This window comes from Staurois parvus, unplaced genomic scaffold (genome assembly GCF_062004578.1).
Source record: "Staurois parvus isolate SC_StPar_1 unplaced genomic scaffold, SC_StPar_1.0 ptg000488l, whole genome shotgun sequence".
Lineage (NCBI taxonomy): Eukaryota > Metazoa > Chordata > Amphibia > Anura > Ranidae > Staurois > Staurois parvus.
In genome coordinates, this window is record NW_028318284.1 from 2769023 (window position 1) to 2788852 (window position 19830).

Consider the following 19830-nt stretch of genomic DNA (forward strand, 5'->3'; position numbering starts at 1 on the left):
CCCCCTGCTTAAGCCAGTACATGTCCGGGCCCGTCTGAAGTTTGCTAGAGAGCATTTGGATGATCCAGAAGAGGATTGGGAGAATGTCATATGGTCAGATGAAACCAAAATAGAACTGTTTGGTAGAAACACATCTCGTGTTTGGAGGAGAGAGAATGCTGAGTTGCATCCAAAGAACACCATACCTACTGTGAAGCATGGGGGTGGCAACATCAGGCTTTGGGGCTGTTTGTCCACAAAGGGACCAGGATGACTGATCCATGTACAGGAAAGAATGAATGGGGCCATGTATCGTGAGATTTTGAGTGCAAATCTCCTTCCATCAGCAAGGGCATTGAAGATGAAACGTGGCTGGGTCTTCCAACATGACAATGATCCCAAACATACCGCCCGTGCAATGAAGGAGTGGCTTCGTAAGAAGCATTTCAAGGTCCTGGAGTGGCCTAGCCAGCAGGGGCGGACTGACCATTTGGAAACTCGGGCACCCCATGGGATGCCCCTGGTAGCTTTTTCATAGGCTTTTTTGAGTTTGGGCAAGGACACAGGGGCCCCATGATCCCCTATTGCCCGGGTGCCTCATGAGTTGTCAGTCCGCCCCTGCTAGCCAGTCTCCAGATCTCAACCCCATAGAAAACCTTTGGAGGGAGTTGAAAGTCCGTGTTGCCCAGCGACAGCCCCAAAACATCACTGCTCTAGAGGGGATCTGCATGGAGAAATGGCCCAACATACCAGCAACAGTGTGTGCCAACCTTGTAAAGACTTACAGGAAACGTTTGACCTCTGCCAACAAAGGATATACAACAAAGTATTGAGATGAACTTTTGATATTGACCAAATACTTATTTTCCACCATAATTTCAAATAAATTCTTTCCAAATCAGCCAATGTGATTGTCTGGATTTGTTTTCTCATTTTGTCTCTCATAGTTGAGGTCTACCTATGATGCCAATTACAGGTCTCTCTCATCTTTTTATGTGGGAGAACTTGCACAATTGGTGGCTGACTAAATACTTTTTTGCCCCACTGTATATATATATCTGAAAGCTGAGCTGTGTGGGAGGTGCTGGCAGGCTTGTTTGTTTCTTTGAGAGCAATAGCTTATGCATTTACTAATACTAGACATGGCGGTAGTGCTCCCTCTTGTGGCATTTGCAGATATACACAGTGCAAATTACTAAAACCAGAAATGATTGCAGCTGAGATCGTAAGTAGCAGCTGGAAAGCATCCCCTATGCTGCACTTCTGGGTCCAGCAACTGCAGTGTTTTTCAAGACATTCCTGGAGTTATCTTGGACATCTGCCACTATTTGTAATTGTTTATATTGCTGGTTCCCTTTCACACTACTAAGACTGGCACATTAGAAAATCAATTACAAGTTTGGGGCTTACAGTGCATGGGATGTGTACAATTACAATTGCACTTTGAGCTTTTAATGTGTGAACATTGTTGAACTACAGATCTAGCACACAGTCATCTGTTGCTGGCACAAGACATTATCTGTATACTGGTGCATTTCCTGGTGTATTCACGGCTTTTAAATATTTGAAAAAAAAAGTTGTTTTGTTAACGCAGTCACATGACTGGTTTGATACAGTCTACCTGCGAGTGGGAGGGGCTTGGGTTTAATCACGTACCTTCCTGAAAGGTTTTTTAAAGATTGACTATGTATTAGTAAGGTTTGGCTCTGAAGAATTAGGTACCTACCCTCGAAACACACGAGACATTGGAAGTGTCTTCCCTATGCTGGGATTTGCACAGTGAACCAGAGTGTGAGGGTCACTGTGGATACTGATGAGCTTGATACGTGCCGTATGTGATTACACATCTGATTTATTTCTTTAATAAAAAGAGTTTTTTTAAGGTAATGCAAAAGGCTGGTGCACCCTCTGTTTTTGTTTTTCTAGTGTTTTGGGGGGTTTCCTCAGTTCTCAGGGGGCTGAAAAGTCTTGCCTAGCTTCAAGCTGTCGGAAATCCTCCATCGCCAGAATATCCACCTCGAGCGCAGGAGGTTGTTTCTTTTGATTGTATGTCATTTCTACTGTGTTTTTACTGTCCCAGCTGTTCTCCCATTTGCTGCAAAGACAGGAGAGGGGGAAATTCATATGCTGTGGCCATGATGCTTTACAGCATGGCAAAAATTATCCCTGCAGTTGCATTTAGCGGGTATTGCCGCCCGCTGAACACAAAGTATTCACCTGAATAAGGGCACCCTGCAACCACATGCAATGCACTCAGTTGTGGTTAACTTAAGGGGTTAAAGCAGAAGTGATTAGTAAGAACATGTATATACACAAGGGAATGTCTTTATAAAACAGTTTTACCCAAGATTCACACTTGTTTCCAATTAGATTCAATTGGAAATTGTGTGAATCCTAGGTTAGAGTTGTACAAATCTCGGGTAAAAACATTTATGAATAGACCCCAAGACTTTAGTGGTCAAAATAACATGTCCCAAAACTTTTGGTAAGAAGCACCTGCTTTTCCAATCTGCACTGCAAGACGGGTCAGCTTCCCCTGCAAAACAGACTTTTCCTTCTTCGGGATTTTGGCAATTTTCTTCTCTTTTTCCTCACTTTCTCCACCATCCTCACATTTTAAAGGTTGTATTTCCAAGGCCACACCATCTTGTGTTTTAGCTTAAAATATGAAAAAAACAAACATATGACAGAGTGAAACACAATAAAATGCTTACAGAATAGAACAAAGAGATAGAATATCTCCAGATAATAGTGCTCTGAATACAGTGCTTCGAAAGGAGAGACCAGAGACAACATGACAAGACAGAAAATTAAAAAGTGTTAGCGTTAGGAATAAATAACGATATGAAAAAAAGAGGGCATATGGAATGGAAGATTAAGTATATTATCATATTTAAAGAGTATGTAACCTTTAAAGGATAAGTTCACTTTTTTCCTCCAAATTCCAGCTCCCCTATGTACCAATATAGCATTAATGTACTTCTTTTGCAGAAGAAGACTGTACAAAAGGCTTTCACCAGAAGGCTGTACAAAAAAGCTTGCACATTACTTCTGCCTTATTTTCTGCACAGAGTTTAGGTCATGACATGGGAAGGAGTTGACCAGCTGACCTCATTAGCACACACCCTGCATCATCTACCCTCCTACCTACCACCCAGTTGGTGAATTCCTTCCTGTGTCATGACCCAAAGTCTCTGCAGGAAATAAGGCAGAAGTAATGGAAAAGCTTTTTTGTACAGCCATCTGGACATGAAGGTGTGTAGAAAAAATGGAAATCTTTTGAATTTCTGCAAAAGAAGTACATTAATGCTATATTGGTACATCAGGGAGCTGGAATTTAGAAAAAGAAAAAAAAAGGCGAACTTATCCTTTAACAATGAACCTCTGTTACTTGCTTCTTTTTTGGGAAAAAACACACGTTGATCCTGCAATAAACCTGAGCTGATAACGTTCTGAGTGCTCTGTTCGTCTGCTGCACTCTTATTAACTGGCATTGCTCCCAGTTATATGTACTACCCCCTACCCACTTCTTAGGCTAAGTTCACACTTCTGTGGCTGCGGAACATGTGTGAAATCGCATGCATTCCCGACCCACAGAGAAATGCACTGCACTTCAGCAGATGCATGGGGGTGCCATTAATCCTCAACCACTTGCCTACCGGGCACTTGTACCCTCTTCCTGCCCAGGCCAATTTTCAGCTTTATGCGCTGTCGCACTTTGAATGACAATTGCACGGTCATGTAACACTGTACCCATATGAAATTTATATAATTTTTTTCACACAAATAGCGCTTTATTTTGGTGGTATTTAATCGCCGCTGGGTGTTTTCTTTGTTTTTATTATAAAATTTTGCAAACATGTAATTTTTCTCCTTCATTGATGTGCATTGATGAGGCGACACTGCTGGGCACTGATGAGGTGGCACGGATAGGTAGTACTGATGGGCGCTGATGAGGTGGCACGGATAGGCAGCACTGATGAGCTAGCACTGATGGGTGGCACTAACATCACTGCTGGGCACTGACTGGCAGCACTGCTGGGCACTGATGGGTGGCACTGCTGGGCGGCACTGATGGGCACAGGTGGGTGGCACTGATCATCAGGGCACTGACGATCAGTGCCGATCTCTTCTCTGACAATTGCCGGTTATCAGCAGTACTTTCCTCATGCTGTGACAGTGTGAGGAAAGTGCAGCCGATAACCGGCAACTGTTTTTACCAGGTGATGTGCTGTGTCATTGGACACAGCTAATCACGTGGTAAAAGGTCGCTGTGATTGGCCTTTTAGCACATCACGTGATCAGCTGTGTCCGTAGGACACCGCAATCACCGGCGGTGTGTGTTCTGGACACCCTTCCAGAACTAGACAACCGCACTGTAGCCGTCTTTCAACTATAGCAGGGTTGGGAAGAGGTTAAATGGCACCCCCACACATCGGCACCTACAGCACATTTTCACGCGTACTAAACCACATGATGCCGTAGTAACAAGCAGCTTGATGCGGTGCGATTAAAAAAAAAAAAAAAAAGAGGGTTGGAACTTATTTCCCTGCATTTCTCACTGGGTAGGGCAGCCCTTTAAAATAAATTTGAATCGAGCCACATATCACAATCCTGTTCTTACATCAGCATCCTCACTTCCCTGTTCACATCACAGTCACTCCTTCACATTACTGTCCTCAGCCCACCCTTAAAGTACAGGTGATGGGCTTCCAGTTCCGGCACTGCCTGGGAATGCTGTGATCCCGGTAAGCCTCTTATACACCACTCTGTAAAGCATGGCTGGATCTAGGGGGGAGCGGTGCCCCCCACCAGCTTTCAGTTGTGCCCCACCAAAGCAAACAGCCCCCCCTCCTGCCTCCACCCCAGGGCACTGTGCCCAGCTGCTAACTACTTCTTCCAGGAACATGACAAGGAAGGTGCACTGCATAGAGGCAGAGTCCCATTGAGAGATCCAGCAGCTCTCATCTCCTTGTAAAAGAAGACTCAGAATACAGTGTGGAATTAAAGGAAATCTTCTCCCCTGATCACAGAAATTTCTCTGCACACAGCCTGATTTACTGCCAGGCTGATCGTGTATTTCTGCCTCCACTCTCTATTGAACGATGGCTGTACATTGACAGTAAATAAAGCTAAGCTGGAATGTCTGCATGCCTGCTTGCAGACCTGTCAGTATAGAGTGGAGGTACACAATCAGCTGGGCAGTAAATAAGGCTGAAGGTTCTGTTGAGAAAGTTTACTTTTCTTTAACTCTTTACTTCTATGCAATTGATTGTTTGGCTACTTTTAGGCAAGCCATACATTATGCAATTTTATTTCCTTCAACCCCAAGTCGACAGTAACATACAAAAAAAAAAAAAACAGACAGGGTGGTTATGCTGATGTCGATTAATAGATCAATCAGTCTGCCCATACATGGATCAAAATTTGGCTATTTCTGGCTGAGCCTGCCATATTTTGATCTGTCTATGGCAAGCTTTAGATGTACCCCCCCTTCATTTTATCTTTCATTCTTGCTGCCTATAATTCAAGAGGGGTTCTTAGGACCCTGATGTAATGGGGGGGAATCTGGGGACCTAATGTAACTAGGGAAACTCTAGGGGCTCCCTGTAAGTGACTCTAGAGACCCTGTTAGGGTGGCTCTGGGGACCCTGAGGTAAGGCTGACGAACCCCAGGGAACCTTATGTTAGGAGGGGGGGTTGACTCTGGGGACCCTGATGTAAGGGGGATCACTCTGGGGAAGATTACTCTGAGGACCCTGATTTGAGGGATTTCTCTGGGGACCCTGACACAAGGGGGAGAGGGTGGGTGACTCTAGGGACCTTGATGTTAGGGGTGACTCTAGGTGTAGCAATCTTGCGCTCAGAGATGGACGCAGTGCCACCATTTTGTCAAGGCACATCCATTTTTTGATAAGAGCATACATTTCTCCCTCAATCCTTTATTCTCCTTCCCCCTCCCTTCCTGAGAGGCACAGTGACAGATGTGTGTGTGTTAAAAGTCACTGGCCAGTAGAGCCGCAGGGGGCCTAAAACTACAAAGCCCCCCCATGGAGGCAGAGCCTGGCCGTCCAAGTCCCATGTCAACTCGCACCTCCTAACCAAGATAAGGCAGCTGTTCCCAGGACTTGAAAGAAATTGGAACCTCCTAAACCCTACCAGCCAGGTGACAGAATTTAACCACTTGCCTACCAGGCACTTATACCCCCCTTCCTTACCAGGCCAATTTTCAGCTTTCAGCGCTGCTGCACTTTGATTGACAATTGCGCGGTCATGCAACATTGTACCCATATGAAATTTTGATCATTTTTTTCTCACAAATAGAGCTTTCTTTTGGTGGTATTTAACCGCCACTGGGCACTTTACTTTTTGCGCTATAAGTTAAAAAAGTGCAAAAAATTTGAAAAAAAAAAAAAGTTTCTTTGTTTCTATTATAAAATTTTTCAAACAGGTATTTTTTCTCCTTCACTGATGTGCGTTGATGAGGCAGCACTGATGGGCACTGATAGGCGGCACTGATGGGCACTGATAGGCAGCACTAAAGGGCACTGATAGGCAGTACTAATGAGGTGGCACGGATAGGCGGCACTGATAGGCAGCACTAATGAGGTGTCACGGATAGGCGGCACTAATATGCAGCTCTGATAGGTGACACTGATCATGGGTACTGATAGATGGCACTGACTGGCGGCACTGACTGGCACAACCGCTGGGCACTGACTGGTGGCACTGACTGGCAGCACTGCTGGGCTGCACTGGTTGGTGGCACTGGTGGGTGGGCACAGGTGGGTGGCACTGGTGGGCACAGGTGGGTGGCACTGGTGGGCACAGGTGGGTGGCACTGGTGGGCACAGGTGGGTGGGCACAGGTGGGTGGCACTGCTGGGCACAGGTGTGTGACACTGCAGAGTGGCACAGGTGGGTGCACTGCTGGGCACAGGTGGGTGCACTGCTGGGCACAGGTGGGCGGAGCTAGTGGGCGCACTGCTGGGCACAGGTGGGCGGAACTTGTGGGTGGCACTGCTGGGCACCGATCATCAGGGCACTGATCATCAGTGGCCCTGATGATCGGTGCCGATCCTCGCTCTGACAACTGCCGGTTCTCGGCAGTACTTTCCTCACGATCTGACAGCGTGAGGAAAGTGCAGCCGAGAACCGGCACTTGCATTTCCCTGTGATCAGCGTGTCATTGGACACCGCTGATCACGTGGTAAAAGGCCGGTATGATCGGCCTTTTACCACATCTAGGTAGGTAGGACACAGCGATCACGGAGATCGCCGGGTGCGTGGCCCCTGGGGCGCGCAGGAGAGCGCGTTTTGGGGGGACGTCATATGATGTCCACTCAGAACTGGCCGGCCGCAGTTTAGCCGTCATTCGGCTATCTGCGGTCGGCAACTGGTTAAATGAACATTCCTCAGGTCAGCTGTCACCTATGTTTCATATCATGGATTATGAAGCTGTCAGTTTTAATGCAGAGTCCATCCGACGATCCCGCCCAAAACAGGGTATTGGCCAGTTACTCAGAGCCACCCCCCCTGCTGGGCGACTTTAAAAGACAGGCTTGGAAAGCCCAAAAAGAAAGCATCTCCCAATTTTAACATCAATATACCACCCGGGAGATCAAAGACCCTTTCGCTCTGTAACTTGGATCTGCTACCTCAAGGCTTAACATGGCAAGTAACTTAACCTTTTAACTTCTCCGTTATCTCTTTGCTGTGCTGTTTTCTATGCATATATATCTTAGTTACATCTTTTTTTCTGTAAATATTTTATTGCACCTGTTTGACTCTTTTAGTAATAAATCTTTCTTTCTGAAAGTGTTAAACTGTTTCTAAAGCACTTAATTGCAATTTACGAATTCCTGCCTTTTGAAGAGACGCTACTGTGTTTGTTTAATCCTCTGCCCAATCGGCCTGCGGTGACCGTATTGGACAGGCGACTTTTCAACCATTACAGTGTATATTTTATAAAGAGAGTTTCCCCTTTCTCTGTACAAAAAGGGGTGGTGGCAGGGTGAAGGGTTAGTTGCGTAATTAACCAGACCCAGTAACAATCGCTCAGACTGACGGCACATCGATCGGTTGACCATCAGCTGGAAAATCGTTGTGCAGGGTGCAGCTGTGGTATTGTTACGCACGTCACACCGCGGTTTTAGATCGGCCAGTCCTTCGGTCACAAGTTTGGTGAGAAGGTCTGGGGTCTGATGCCGCGATCGTGACACTAGGGACCCTGATATTAGGGGGTTCTGAGGACCCTTAGGTAAGGCTGAGGAACCCCATGGACCCTGATGTTAGGGGGGATTACTCTGGGGACCATGATGTAAGGGGAATTACTCTGGGGACCCTGATGTGTGGGGAATTACTCTGGGAACCCTGATGTGTAGGGGGATTACTCTGGGGACCATGATGTAAGGGGAATTACTCTGAGGACAGTGATGTAAGGGGGGATTACTCTAGGGACCCTGATGTAAGAGGGGATTACTTTGGGGACCCTGATGTAAGGGGGATTACTCTGGGGACCCTGATGTAAGCTGTGGGAGAAGGGGGGCTCTAGGGACCCTGAGGTAAGGCTGAGGAACCCCAGGGACCCTAATGTTAGGTGGGTGACTCTGGGGACCCTGATGTAAGGGGGATTACTCTGGGAACCCTGATGTAAGGGGATCACTCTGGGGACCCTGAGGTTGGGGGGGGGTGACTCTTGGGATCTTGGGGGGGGGGAGGGATTCTAATGTTGATTCTTGATGTAAGGGGGGGAATCTGATGTGAACAGGTGGGCTCAACCTGATGGTGTGCTCTATACATTGTTTTGTATGTTACTTCTTGCATTCTATACATTATGTTTAACATTTATAACAAAACAAGCCCCTACCACTTTTAGACAAAAAGTTCTAAAAGCTCTGTGTCATCTACTGACGCCTGAACTCTGCATCACTTACACCTGACCCCTGAACTCTGCCTCACTTACTACTGACCCATAAACTCTCCCCTACAAACTGCTGACCCTATCCTTTGCTCTGCTAACCCCCTGTACACTGCCCTGCTGACCTCTCATCCAGCCCTGCTGTAAAGCCATGCTCGAGCCCTGCCTATTACCCTGCTCTACACTGACAACGCTGTGTTCTCCATGAATTACTTTGTAGCGTGATCAGCACCCCGCTCTGGATCCACATCTTGCCGGCCTTCTGACAGGGAGACAAGTGCTGCAGCCAAGATGGCTCGGTCTCATCCAAAGCTGATGCAGGAGACATTGCTGATCACTCCCCCTCCCCTCTACCACAAAACTTGGACAGTGATTCCTCTCCAGCTAGGATAGCACAGGCAGTGGTGGAGATACTGGCCACTGAGAATCACAGAGGCAGTGGACAAGGTTGTGATGCAGAGCATGCACAACTCCATGCTGCTTTGCAGGAACAAACCAACTGTGTACAGCAGGAAGAGCAGAGGATGTTTGTGTTAGAAGATGATGTCCATCAGGCAAACTGTGTTATTAATCAGCATTCCTCCTCTCATCAGCTAATGTTAGACAAACTGGAGGACTTTCAAAACCACTCACTTTTGGGATAACTTTTTTAACCAGTTGCCACCAGGTGAACAGCTCATCCCTCTGGGTGGACGCCATATGGTGTCCTCTCCGGAATGCGCAGTGCGCATGCTCGCAGGGCCGCTATCTGTCACTAGCCGTGTACCTTGGACATGCCGATGACAGATCTGTGTACCAGCCTCGTTGCCAGTACCATGTGACCTGCTGTGACCAATCACAGCAGGACACATGACGGTTGTATACAATGGATGGCTTCCTTTCATGCCATCCATTGTATACAAGTGTGTCTAGCTGTGAATGGTCACAGCGATCACATGCACAATCTGGGCCAATCACAGCCCAGCTGTGTCATGTGATTAGCCATGGCCAAATCATTGCTAATCACAAAAAAAAAAACCCTGAATTAATTAATTAAATTCAGGTAAATGCTTGCTTATAGCAAAGTAATTGTGTAAAAAAAAAAAATACTGATCACTTCCCCAAAGTAGTACAATGTTACTATGGTAACATTATACTACTTTGGTCATAGTGAAATATGAAAAAAATTCTGAAAGAGAAAAATTTATAAAAATTTAAAAATAATGAAAAAATGAAAAAAAAAAAAGTTATAATTTTTTTTTTGTACTGTCACCAGTGTCCCTGATCCTCACCATGCCAGTTATATGACGACGCTGTACTGCACTGGTGACAGCATGTAAAAAAAAAAAAAAAAAAAAAAATAGTGAAAATCATTTTTTTAATTTCTTAATTTTCTGAAAAATTACAAAAAAATGACAACTTCAAAAAACTCGCCATGCCTGTTATGAAATATGTTGGACTGTCTACTTTGCAAAAAGGGGTCATTTGGGGGATATCTATACTGTTCTGAAATTCTTGGACCTCAAGAAATTAGATTGGCTGTCAGTACTTCAGGATTGATCAATTTTCAAATATATCCCATAGTTTGTGAACTCTATAACTTTCCTACAGACTAAATAATAAATACTAATTTGGGTTATTTCCACCAAAGAAATGTAGCAGAATACATCTTGGCCTACATTTTTTTTTTTTATATTAACAATTTTTATTGGTTTTCAAGTAAATCAAGTGTTACAGAAAACAAAGAAAAAATAAAACAAGCAAAACAGAGATGTACATCGATGGCTAATATTACATTTGGTCAAGACCAGTGGAGTCATATAGTAACAGTGCGAGAAAAATCAGGGTCTTACAATTTGGGCTGGCATAGAGGAAGAGAAGGTATCCCACGGGAGCCAAATCATCTCAAATACAGCAAACGAACCACTATGTGAAGCAGTCAAACACTCCATCTGTCTTACATCGGTAATAAGTTTATACAAAGTTGGCAATGAAGGTGGGGTAGAGGATAACCAACACATAGGAATACTTCTCCTGGCTGCGGTTAGCACAAGTTTTGTGGCTAGTTTAGATAGCCCCGGGAAGGGCAAGCCCAGCAAAAAATGCAGTGGGTCAAATGGGAGAGAAACTTGCAACAATGATTGCAACAAGGAGCGGACCTCTTCCCAAAAAGAAGCAATGGAGCTGCAGGTCCAAAAAATATGATAAAGAGAGCCAGAAGCTCTACTACAGTGCCAGCAGGCAGGAGAAGCACTCGGATTATAAACATGAAGAACTTCCGGTGTTTTAGCCTTACATTTCTGCCAAACAGTCAATGAAAAAAGCATGGGGCCTAGGAATAAGTGGCGAAAAGAAAGGACATCCACCGCCGAGGTCGACCAGAGAAGGGAACACAGATGTACTGGGGATAATTGTAAAGACTCGATCTCAGTCCATGTATTGGGAGGGTAATGAACGGACCATGACATAAGAAAGCGAAGGTGGGTTGCAAAATAGTATGTTATTATATCCGGTGCTCCCAAGCCTCCCCTAGAATGTGGGAAAAGCAGAACAGAACGAGCAATCCTGTGCCGCCTGTTGTGCCAAATAAAATGTAGGAAAGATTTCTGAAGGGAGTGAAGCTTGGACATAGGAACGGGTACGGGGAGGGTTGCAAACAGATATAAAAGTTTGGGTAGCACGGTCATTTTTAAGACATTAATACGACCGAGAAAAGAGAGAGGCAAGGCATCCCAGTGTTTCAGGGAGCGAGAAATTGCTATAAACAGTGGGGGGAAATTGGCCTCGTATATGGATTGGTAAGAGGAAGTAAGGTTGGTGCCTAAATATTTTAAAGAGTGGGTGCACCACCGGTAGGGAAAGGCTGCCTGAAGGGAGGAAAGAACAACAGGAGAAACATGTATTGGAAGTGCCTCAGTTTTGGACGTGTTGACCTTATAGCCTGATAAAGCCCCAAATTGTTTCAAAATTTTGTGCAAAATCGGTAAAGAGGTATGTGGACTCGTAAGTGTGAGGAGGATGTCATCTGCAAATAATGATAATTTGTACTCATGAGAATGTGATTGTATCCCCCGGATATCCGGATTCGACCTGATGGCAACAGCCAATGGCTCCAGACAGAGAATGAACAGCAGGGGAGAGAGTGGACAGCCCTGACGAGTGCCATTTGACATCTGAAAGGGGGGTGAGAGAAAGGAAGCTAATCTGACCTGTGAGAAAGGGGATGAATAAAGGGCCTTCAAAGCTGCTACAAATGAACCCCTAAAACCAAATCTCTCCAAAACCATGAACATGTAAAACCAGCTCAAATGGTCAAAGGCTTTTTGGGCATCCAAGCTCAATAACACAGCAGGGGTAGAGGAACGGTTGACCAGATCAACCAGATCAATAGATCTCCTGGTGTTATCTGCAGCCTGTCTGGCAGGTACAAAGCCTGATCTCTGTGTATGAGCTTGGAAATAATATTGGATAGTCGATTGGCCAAGATTTTAGTAAAAATCTTATAATCGGAATTAAGTAGGGTAATAGGGCGATAGTTATCTACGATAGAATGATCCTTATCGGGCTTAGGAATAACCGAGATATATGCACGGGAGAAGTCAGTCTGGGGTATGATTCCCTTAAAAAGATCTCGGTAAAGGGAGAGGAGATGAGGGGCCAGAATACCAATAAAAGATTTATAGTAGGAGTAAGGTAGTCCTTCCGGTCCCGGGGCTTTACGAGAAGGGAGGTGTTTAATTGTATCCAATAATTCCTCTAGCGTAATGTCCGCATTAAGAACGTCAATGTCTGAGGGTGATACTCTCGGAAGTGGCAAGGGGTCAAAAAAATTGTCAAACGATAGTTGTGTGAGAGAAGGGTGAAGGTCCGGGGTCAAACAGTTATACAATTTCCCATAGAATGAGCCAAAAAGGGTTGCCATGGCCCGAGGATCATAAGTAGGGCTTCCATCTGGCTGTATTAGAAGGTCGGGCATCGTGGAGGGGGACTGGGCTTTGAGACGGTTGACCAACATACGGTGTGGCTTGTTAGAAAATTCATAAAATGTCTGTTTAACCCAAAGGAGGGATTGTGCAGTCTTACTGGAGTCAAGAGCTTTAATTTGGTCACGTAGAAATGTTACCCTCTGAAGCCCTGAAATAGATGGCTTATTCAGTAACCGACGTTCCGCCAACGAGAGCTGTTGTATGAGAGAGGCCCTAGCACTCGCCGAGGACTTTTTTAAACGAGAACCCATGGAAGTCCACGAAAAACCGCCTTGTGGGCCTCCCACAGAGATGAGGAAGAAGTTACGGAACCGACATTAAGAGTAAAGTGTGAATCGAGGCCCCGTGACAATTCATCCCTAAGATGATATGTGGAAAGAAATGTCTCATTAAGGCGCCAGTGACACGGTTTGGGCATAGCAGGGGGAAAAAAAAGATTTAAGGTCAAAGAGGCATGGTCAGACCAAGTGATGGGATTGATTTCAGAGGAAACCAGAAGTGGGAGCAAAGAGGCAGAGATGAAAAAATGATCTAGGCGGGAATAACTACGGTGAGGGTTGGAGTAAAATGTAAATTGTTTATGGAGGGGGTGTTTAATCCGCCAAGCGTCAAAGAGACGATGCTCCCTAATCAATTTACGAAAAGATTTTGAAGAGGAGCATTGCCGCTTCGAGGGGGTGGACTCAAAGAGCACTTTCCTGTCTTTATGGGGGAAACAATCAGATTAAAATCTCCCCCTACAATCACCTGTGAGGTAGTAATAGAGTCTAGATTAGCGAGCGTCTGGGATAGGAATTGCAGTTGACTTGGCCTACATTTAAGAACAATTATTTGCAAACTTTTATAACAGAAACAAAGAAAACCGTGTTTTTTTTTTTTTTTAATTTTCGGACTTTTTTTGTTAATTTAGCAAAAAATAAAAACCCCAGTGGTGATTAAATACCACCAAAAGAAAGCTCTAGTTGTGTGAAGAAAATTATAAAATTTTAGTTTGGGTACAGTGTTGTATGCCCTGTATGGAAGTGGTTAAATAAACAAATAAATAAAAGCTGACTATTGCAAGCATTCCTGTCAGAGTTCAATGGCTTGTTCTGATAAAAAAAAAAAATCAGACTTACTGGCCAGATCACCAGGTGAAAAGAAAGGAAAGAAAGCTTAAAAAAAAAACTAATGCAACCATCACATCTAAAAATTGGTAAACTCCAATATGATAAATATTTGCTTTTGGGTTTGATACCGCTTTACAGACTTACAGTTTTGCTCATAAGTTCACATGCTCTAGGTAGATGTTTAAAAATATATTAGTTATTTTTGCTCTATCCAGCCCCAAATCAGCACCTAGAGAAGTCTTACAATTAAAAAAACAGGTATAAACAGGTGAAAATTGTTTTAAATCCTGCTGTGCGAATAAGCAACCTCCCACTATAGTATACAGAAGCTGGAAAAATAAAACACCCCCTAATGTTCAGTAAGTTAGTGAATTATGTGACCTATTGCTAATCAGTAAACCCTTAGTATAAATTGTTTACCACTTGCTGCCCACTAACAGTACATTTACTGCTAGTAGTCAGCACAGCCAGGAACAACCAAGTATGGGTACATCATGATCCACTCCCTGGTTTTTGGGCACTCATGTACACACCCCATGCTGATTTGTGTTGTCATTAGACATAGTACGAGTTTGTCAGCAGGTTGCAGCCAATTATTTTGGCTGCATACCTGCTGATCAGCTATGGCCAATCTCAGCAAAGATATATGCGTGTTTGTAATCAGAATACACAGGTTCTAGCTGGATTTCTCCTTGTTTAACCATTAAGAACTGAAAGCGAGAGACCCAGCCAGAGCCTGTGAGTAAAAAGCAAGACATATACACTTGCATACACATCTTAAGCCCATAGTTAAAACATTGTTTGCTCTCCTGATCACTCCTGTTACCCAGCCAGCGTCATTAGTATAGTGTAGTGTACAGTATTATCACTGATCACTGTGTTAGTGCTACTAGCAATGTCAGTCCCTCCCAGCCAGTGTCAGTTAGTGCTGATTGCCTGCCACACTATCACAATCACACTATAAATCGCTGATCACCACCATTACTAGTATAGTGCCTGTTCAGATCAGTATATTGATCAAGATCAGAACTATTCTAGTGTCCCCAGGCATGTGTCATCACATGCCTGATGAAGGGGTCCTGCGTAACTCTGAAACGTTTGTGATGTGATCCTTTTGGAATAAAAACCTTTTTTGGACCATATCAAGATCCATGTAAAATAACAAATGAAAAATGAGCGCTGGATGTGAATGGGAAAAGCTGCTAGCATGAAAGGTAAAAACCTCTGAAACCTTCTAAAAAACATATACAATAAACATGCAGCGCTAAAAACATAATAAAAGCATGAAACATATAAAACGTGTGAAAAAGTCCAACTTTTTCCAATATGATATAAATGACCGTATGGTGGTTATATAATAACCTATAGCAGCAATCAAAGCACATCAGATTGAATAACACTTGGGATTACTGATAATTAGAGTGAGCAGTGCTAATTAATTATGCAATATCTGGTGGCAAATATAGGGCGAATCACGTCCTCAAAACGGGCCAGCCATCAAGCACTGCCATAAGTCATCAAAAAAAAAGGGGGGGAATAGCTGCACAGTATGATTTGTGGGACTACAGGTGCTATGGCATAGTGTACAGGTATACACAATTAAAGTGGGCAACATAAATATACATGGATACAATTGAAAAATTAGTAATAAATTTATAAAAATAGATTTCCAATTTGTAAAAGATATATATAAGATAATAATCACATAAAACAACGAAAAAATCAGAATAGGGTTCAAATCATTCAAATAATTAAAGATGGGGATGATATAAAAAATATTGCTTACTGATAACAGTAAGTAAACTAGATAAATGCATATGCAAATATTTATAAAAATTAAGAATAATTATTCTAAAAAATAATAATAATTAGAGATAACTAGTAAAACAAGGGGGGGATATTGCCGTCCCTGTAATAGTAAAATGCCTCCCGACAGGACATTATATAAAATTAATAGTAAGATCTTTGACGTAAAACTAATAATATACAGCAAGATCTTAAAAAACCTAAATAAGGGATAATAAAAAATAGAAAAATAATTATAATTATATAAAAAATTAATAACTATAAAAGATAAGTCAAATGACAAAATTGAAACCTACATTAAGATAATAAATAGATGTACCAAGGACACATCAGATGTCAAAAATGTAGATATTAAATATAGAATATAAGATAAAAAGTAAGTAACTAATACAAACATATAGGAATTGTTCATTTAGGACAGAAATAGGTTAACTGGTATCAATAAAGCAATTAATGTCAAGGTCGATGGTTTGGGGATAAATATTACTTGCAAACTACCGGAGTAGCTATGGGGGCAAAATTTGCCCCCAGTCTAGCTAACTTGTTCATGGCAAGATGGGAAGAGGATCTAATTTACTCCAGAGAATGGCCAGACTTGCTATTCTACCGGCGCTATATAGACGATATCTTACTTCTCTGGAAAGGGGATGAATTCTCTTTAATTAATTTTTTCACTATACTCGACCATAATAATTTAAACATTAAACTTACTTTCCAGCACAGTTAGAGCAAAATCAATTTTTTAGATTTGACACTTTTTAATGATGGCACAAGAGTTTTTACTAAAAGTTTTTTTAAAGTCACAGACAGAAATAGCTTTATACCGAAGGACAGCTGTCATCATCCGAGATGGCTGGATAATATCCCCAAGGGACAGTTTCTGCGTATACGCAGAAATTGTGATTAAAATGGAGAACTACATCACCCAATCAGAAATCCTAAAAAAAGTTTTTTTGGAGAAAGGCTATAATGCCACTATTTTAGAAAAAGAGATTAAAGAGGTGAGTGACCTCAACAGAGAAGACCTTGTCTCAAAAGATAGCATCAAGGGTGACAGGTTTTGTCCATTCATCACTAATTTTTCGGTTCAATATAAACAAGTGGCGAGAATCATTAAGAAAAACTGGTCAATACTTAAAAATGACCCAGTTTTAGGCACTGTTTTACCTGATTTTCCTGAAATCACTTACCGGAAAACTCTTCCTTTGAGGAATATCTTAGCCCCCAACAATGTGAATCCACCGAAACAGCTTTCTCTTTGCTTCAGCCAAAAAGGGTTCTACCCATGCAATAGATGCATGCTATGCATTAATAATGGGATCCATAAAAAAAACAGTAAAAAGCTTCCGTTCCAATACCACCGGCAAGTTGTATGACATTCAAACAGTCATCACATGTAACAGTACACATGTTGTACATCTCCTTGAATGTTCATGTGGGAAGCAATAAATAGGCAGGACCAACAGGAGATTGAGAGATAGGCTCAGGGAACACTGAGTGCTTGATGGCTGGCCTGTTTCAGGACGTGATTCGCCCTATATTTGCCACCAAATATTGCATAATTAATTAGCACTGCTCACTAATGTGCAGGCGCACTAACATGTTAGGAAGCTGCCCCATATAGTGACGCCACACCACACGGCCCACGTGGATGGCCATCTTGACTGCTATCAGATTTATTTTTAAATGTGAGTTGATTTGCTTCTACTTTGTTACCCCGTTATTTAATAAAGAAATACTGCACTATGGAAATTCTTTCTGCTCTGGCTCATTTGTTATGAGCCTTCCTTCTAAGGAGATCTGTGGTGACTCTGCATTATCTACAAGTGTGCCTCCCCCTGGTGTTTGAATGAGTGTAATCCTGGTGCCTGGATGCCCTGATGGTGTGCTGCTTATCCAACTGATGCTCACTAGATGACCCGGTTTTCCAGTTACCAGATGTGGATGACCAGGAGTTGGTCCTAATGTACTCAAATGCGTATTGATTTGTGCTCTCTGGTTAGTGCAATCTACACTCATTTATCCTAACACCACTATCACGGATTTCCACTGATTTATTTTGATTGAACTTTGCTTCACTCTATGCACCTTTAAACGCCAACTTGGGACGTTTTCCACAAGCCTATTTGTATAACGCCTCAGTGCGTATATTCATCTGTTTTATCTTATTCAATCTGATGTGCTTTGATTGCTGCTATAGGTTATTATATAACCACCATATGATCATTTATATGATTTTGGAAAAAGTTGGACTTTTTCCACACGTTTTATATGTTTCATGCTTTTATTAAGTTTTTAGCGCTGCATATTTATTGTATATATCGAGATCTATGGTGTGCTGGTGAATATGTACGTTTGCCTATGATGTTTCCAGTCCCAGCTGGTAGTCACTACAGCACCCTCTATTGATGAGCCATACTTCCAGGAATAGTTCTAATACACCCAGTAGTATAGCGTCCCCAAAAATGCAGCGTTAGAAGGATCAGCTTCAATCACTGCTAGAACTTGTTGTTTTTTTTTTGTGCCCGTTGGTGCAGTGCTGTGGACTGACCCGTGCCTGCCTGTATATAGTCTTTGTTGCTGATGCCAATTGTGGAGAGATAACTTCCTTCACATGCATTTAGTCTTATGATGCGATTTGTCTGGGTTTGCATGCTGCTCCCTTGGTTGACTAGACAAAGGGCGACTAGAGACTGGGAACACTGGGCAACTATAAAACACCTGGTTCCTAGACACCTGTTGCCTTGCATTGATTTGCATTGTGTTTTTATTCCCCAAGGGCTATTATGTTACATATTAGCAGTGGATAGATTGAGCATGGGAAGACACAGCCATATGACCTGGCATAGGCAGAGGAGCTCGGAGGTACCGCTTGCAGTAGGTACTACCCAAATGTCCTTCCACCTCCTGTGGTAAGGATGCAGGAGTTCTCTCACCATCAGTGGTTGGTGTTGCTCAGCTGTGGCAGAGGGTTCTTTCCCCACTCCCCTCTTCCGACCGAGCGTGGATCTAGCCTGTGTGATGTGTGGGTGCAGTAAACAATGTCAGGGGGGCAGAGGATGGGAGGTCAGCAGGGCAAAAGGTAGGATTATCAGTTTGTAGGGCAGTGTACAGAGGCTATTGGTTTTTACGGCAGAGGAAAGGGGGGCGCTGGGCAGCATACAGGGAGTCAGCAGGGCAGAGGACAGGTGTCTGTGCTGGCAGGGCAGAGGACAGGGGTCAACACTGGGGAGACAGATGACAGGGATCACCACTGAAGAAGACGACAGGGATCAGCATGGGCAGGACAGAGGTCACCGCTGGCAAGATAGAGCACAGGGGTCACCGTGAGAGAGGCAGAGGACAGGGATTACTGCTGGAGAAGCAGAGGACAGGGATCACCATGGGCAGAACAGATTACAGGGATCACCGCTGGCAGGACAGAGGACAGGGGCCACTGTGGGAGAGGTAGAAGACAGGGATCACCCCTGGCAGGGAAGAGAGCAGGGATCACCGCTGGAGAGGTTGAGGACAGAGATCCTGGCTGGAGAGGCAGAGGACAGAGAGAAAGGACAGGGATCCCGGCTGGAGAGGCAGAGGACAGAGAGAAAGGACAGGGATCCCGGCTGGAGAGGCAGAGGACAGGGATCCCGGCTGGAGAGGCAGAGGACAGGGATCCCGGCTGGAGAGGCAGAGGACAGGGATCCCGGCTGGAGAGGCAGAGGACAGGGATCCCGGCTGGAGAGGCAGAGGACAGGGATCCCGGCTGGAGAGGCAGAGGACAGGGATCCCGGCTGGAGAGGCAGAGGACAGGGATCCCGGCTGGAGAGGCAGAGGACAGGGATCCCGGCTGGAGAGGCAGAGGACAGGGATCCCGGCTGAAGAGGCAGAGGACAGGGATCCCGGCTGGAGAGGCAGAGGACAAGGATCACCCCTGGAGAGGCAGAGGACAGGAATCACTCCTGGAGAGGCAGAGGACAGGTATCACTGCTAGGGAGGCAGAGGACAGGTATCACCGCTAGGGAGGCAGAGGACAGGTATCACCGCTAGGGAGGCAGAGGACAGGTATCACC

The 19830-nt window shown here is 44.2% G+C and overlaps 1 protein-coding gene across 1 annotated transcript in view; it reads right to left on the reverse strand.

Moving 5' to 3' along the window:
- Positions 1-19830, reverse strand: part of LOC149452213 (plasma membrane calcium-transporting ATPase 4-like) — a gene marked incomplete at its 5' end in the record, with an annotated part of 272400 nt that overhangs the window by 215107 nt on the left and 37463 nt on the right. Inside the window, one exon of the mRNA XM_089689635.1 lies at positions 2476-2637. Within this exon, the coding sequence (XP_089545761.1) occupies positions 2476-2637 (162 nt within the window). The remainder of the gene's footprint in view (positions 1-2475; positions 2638-19830) is intronic.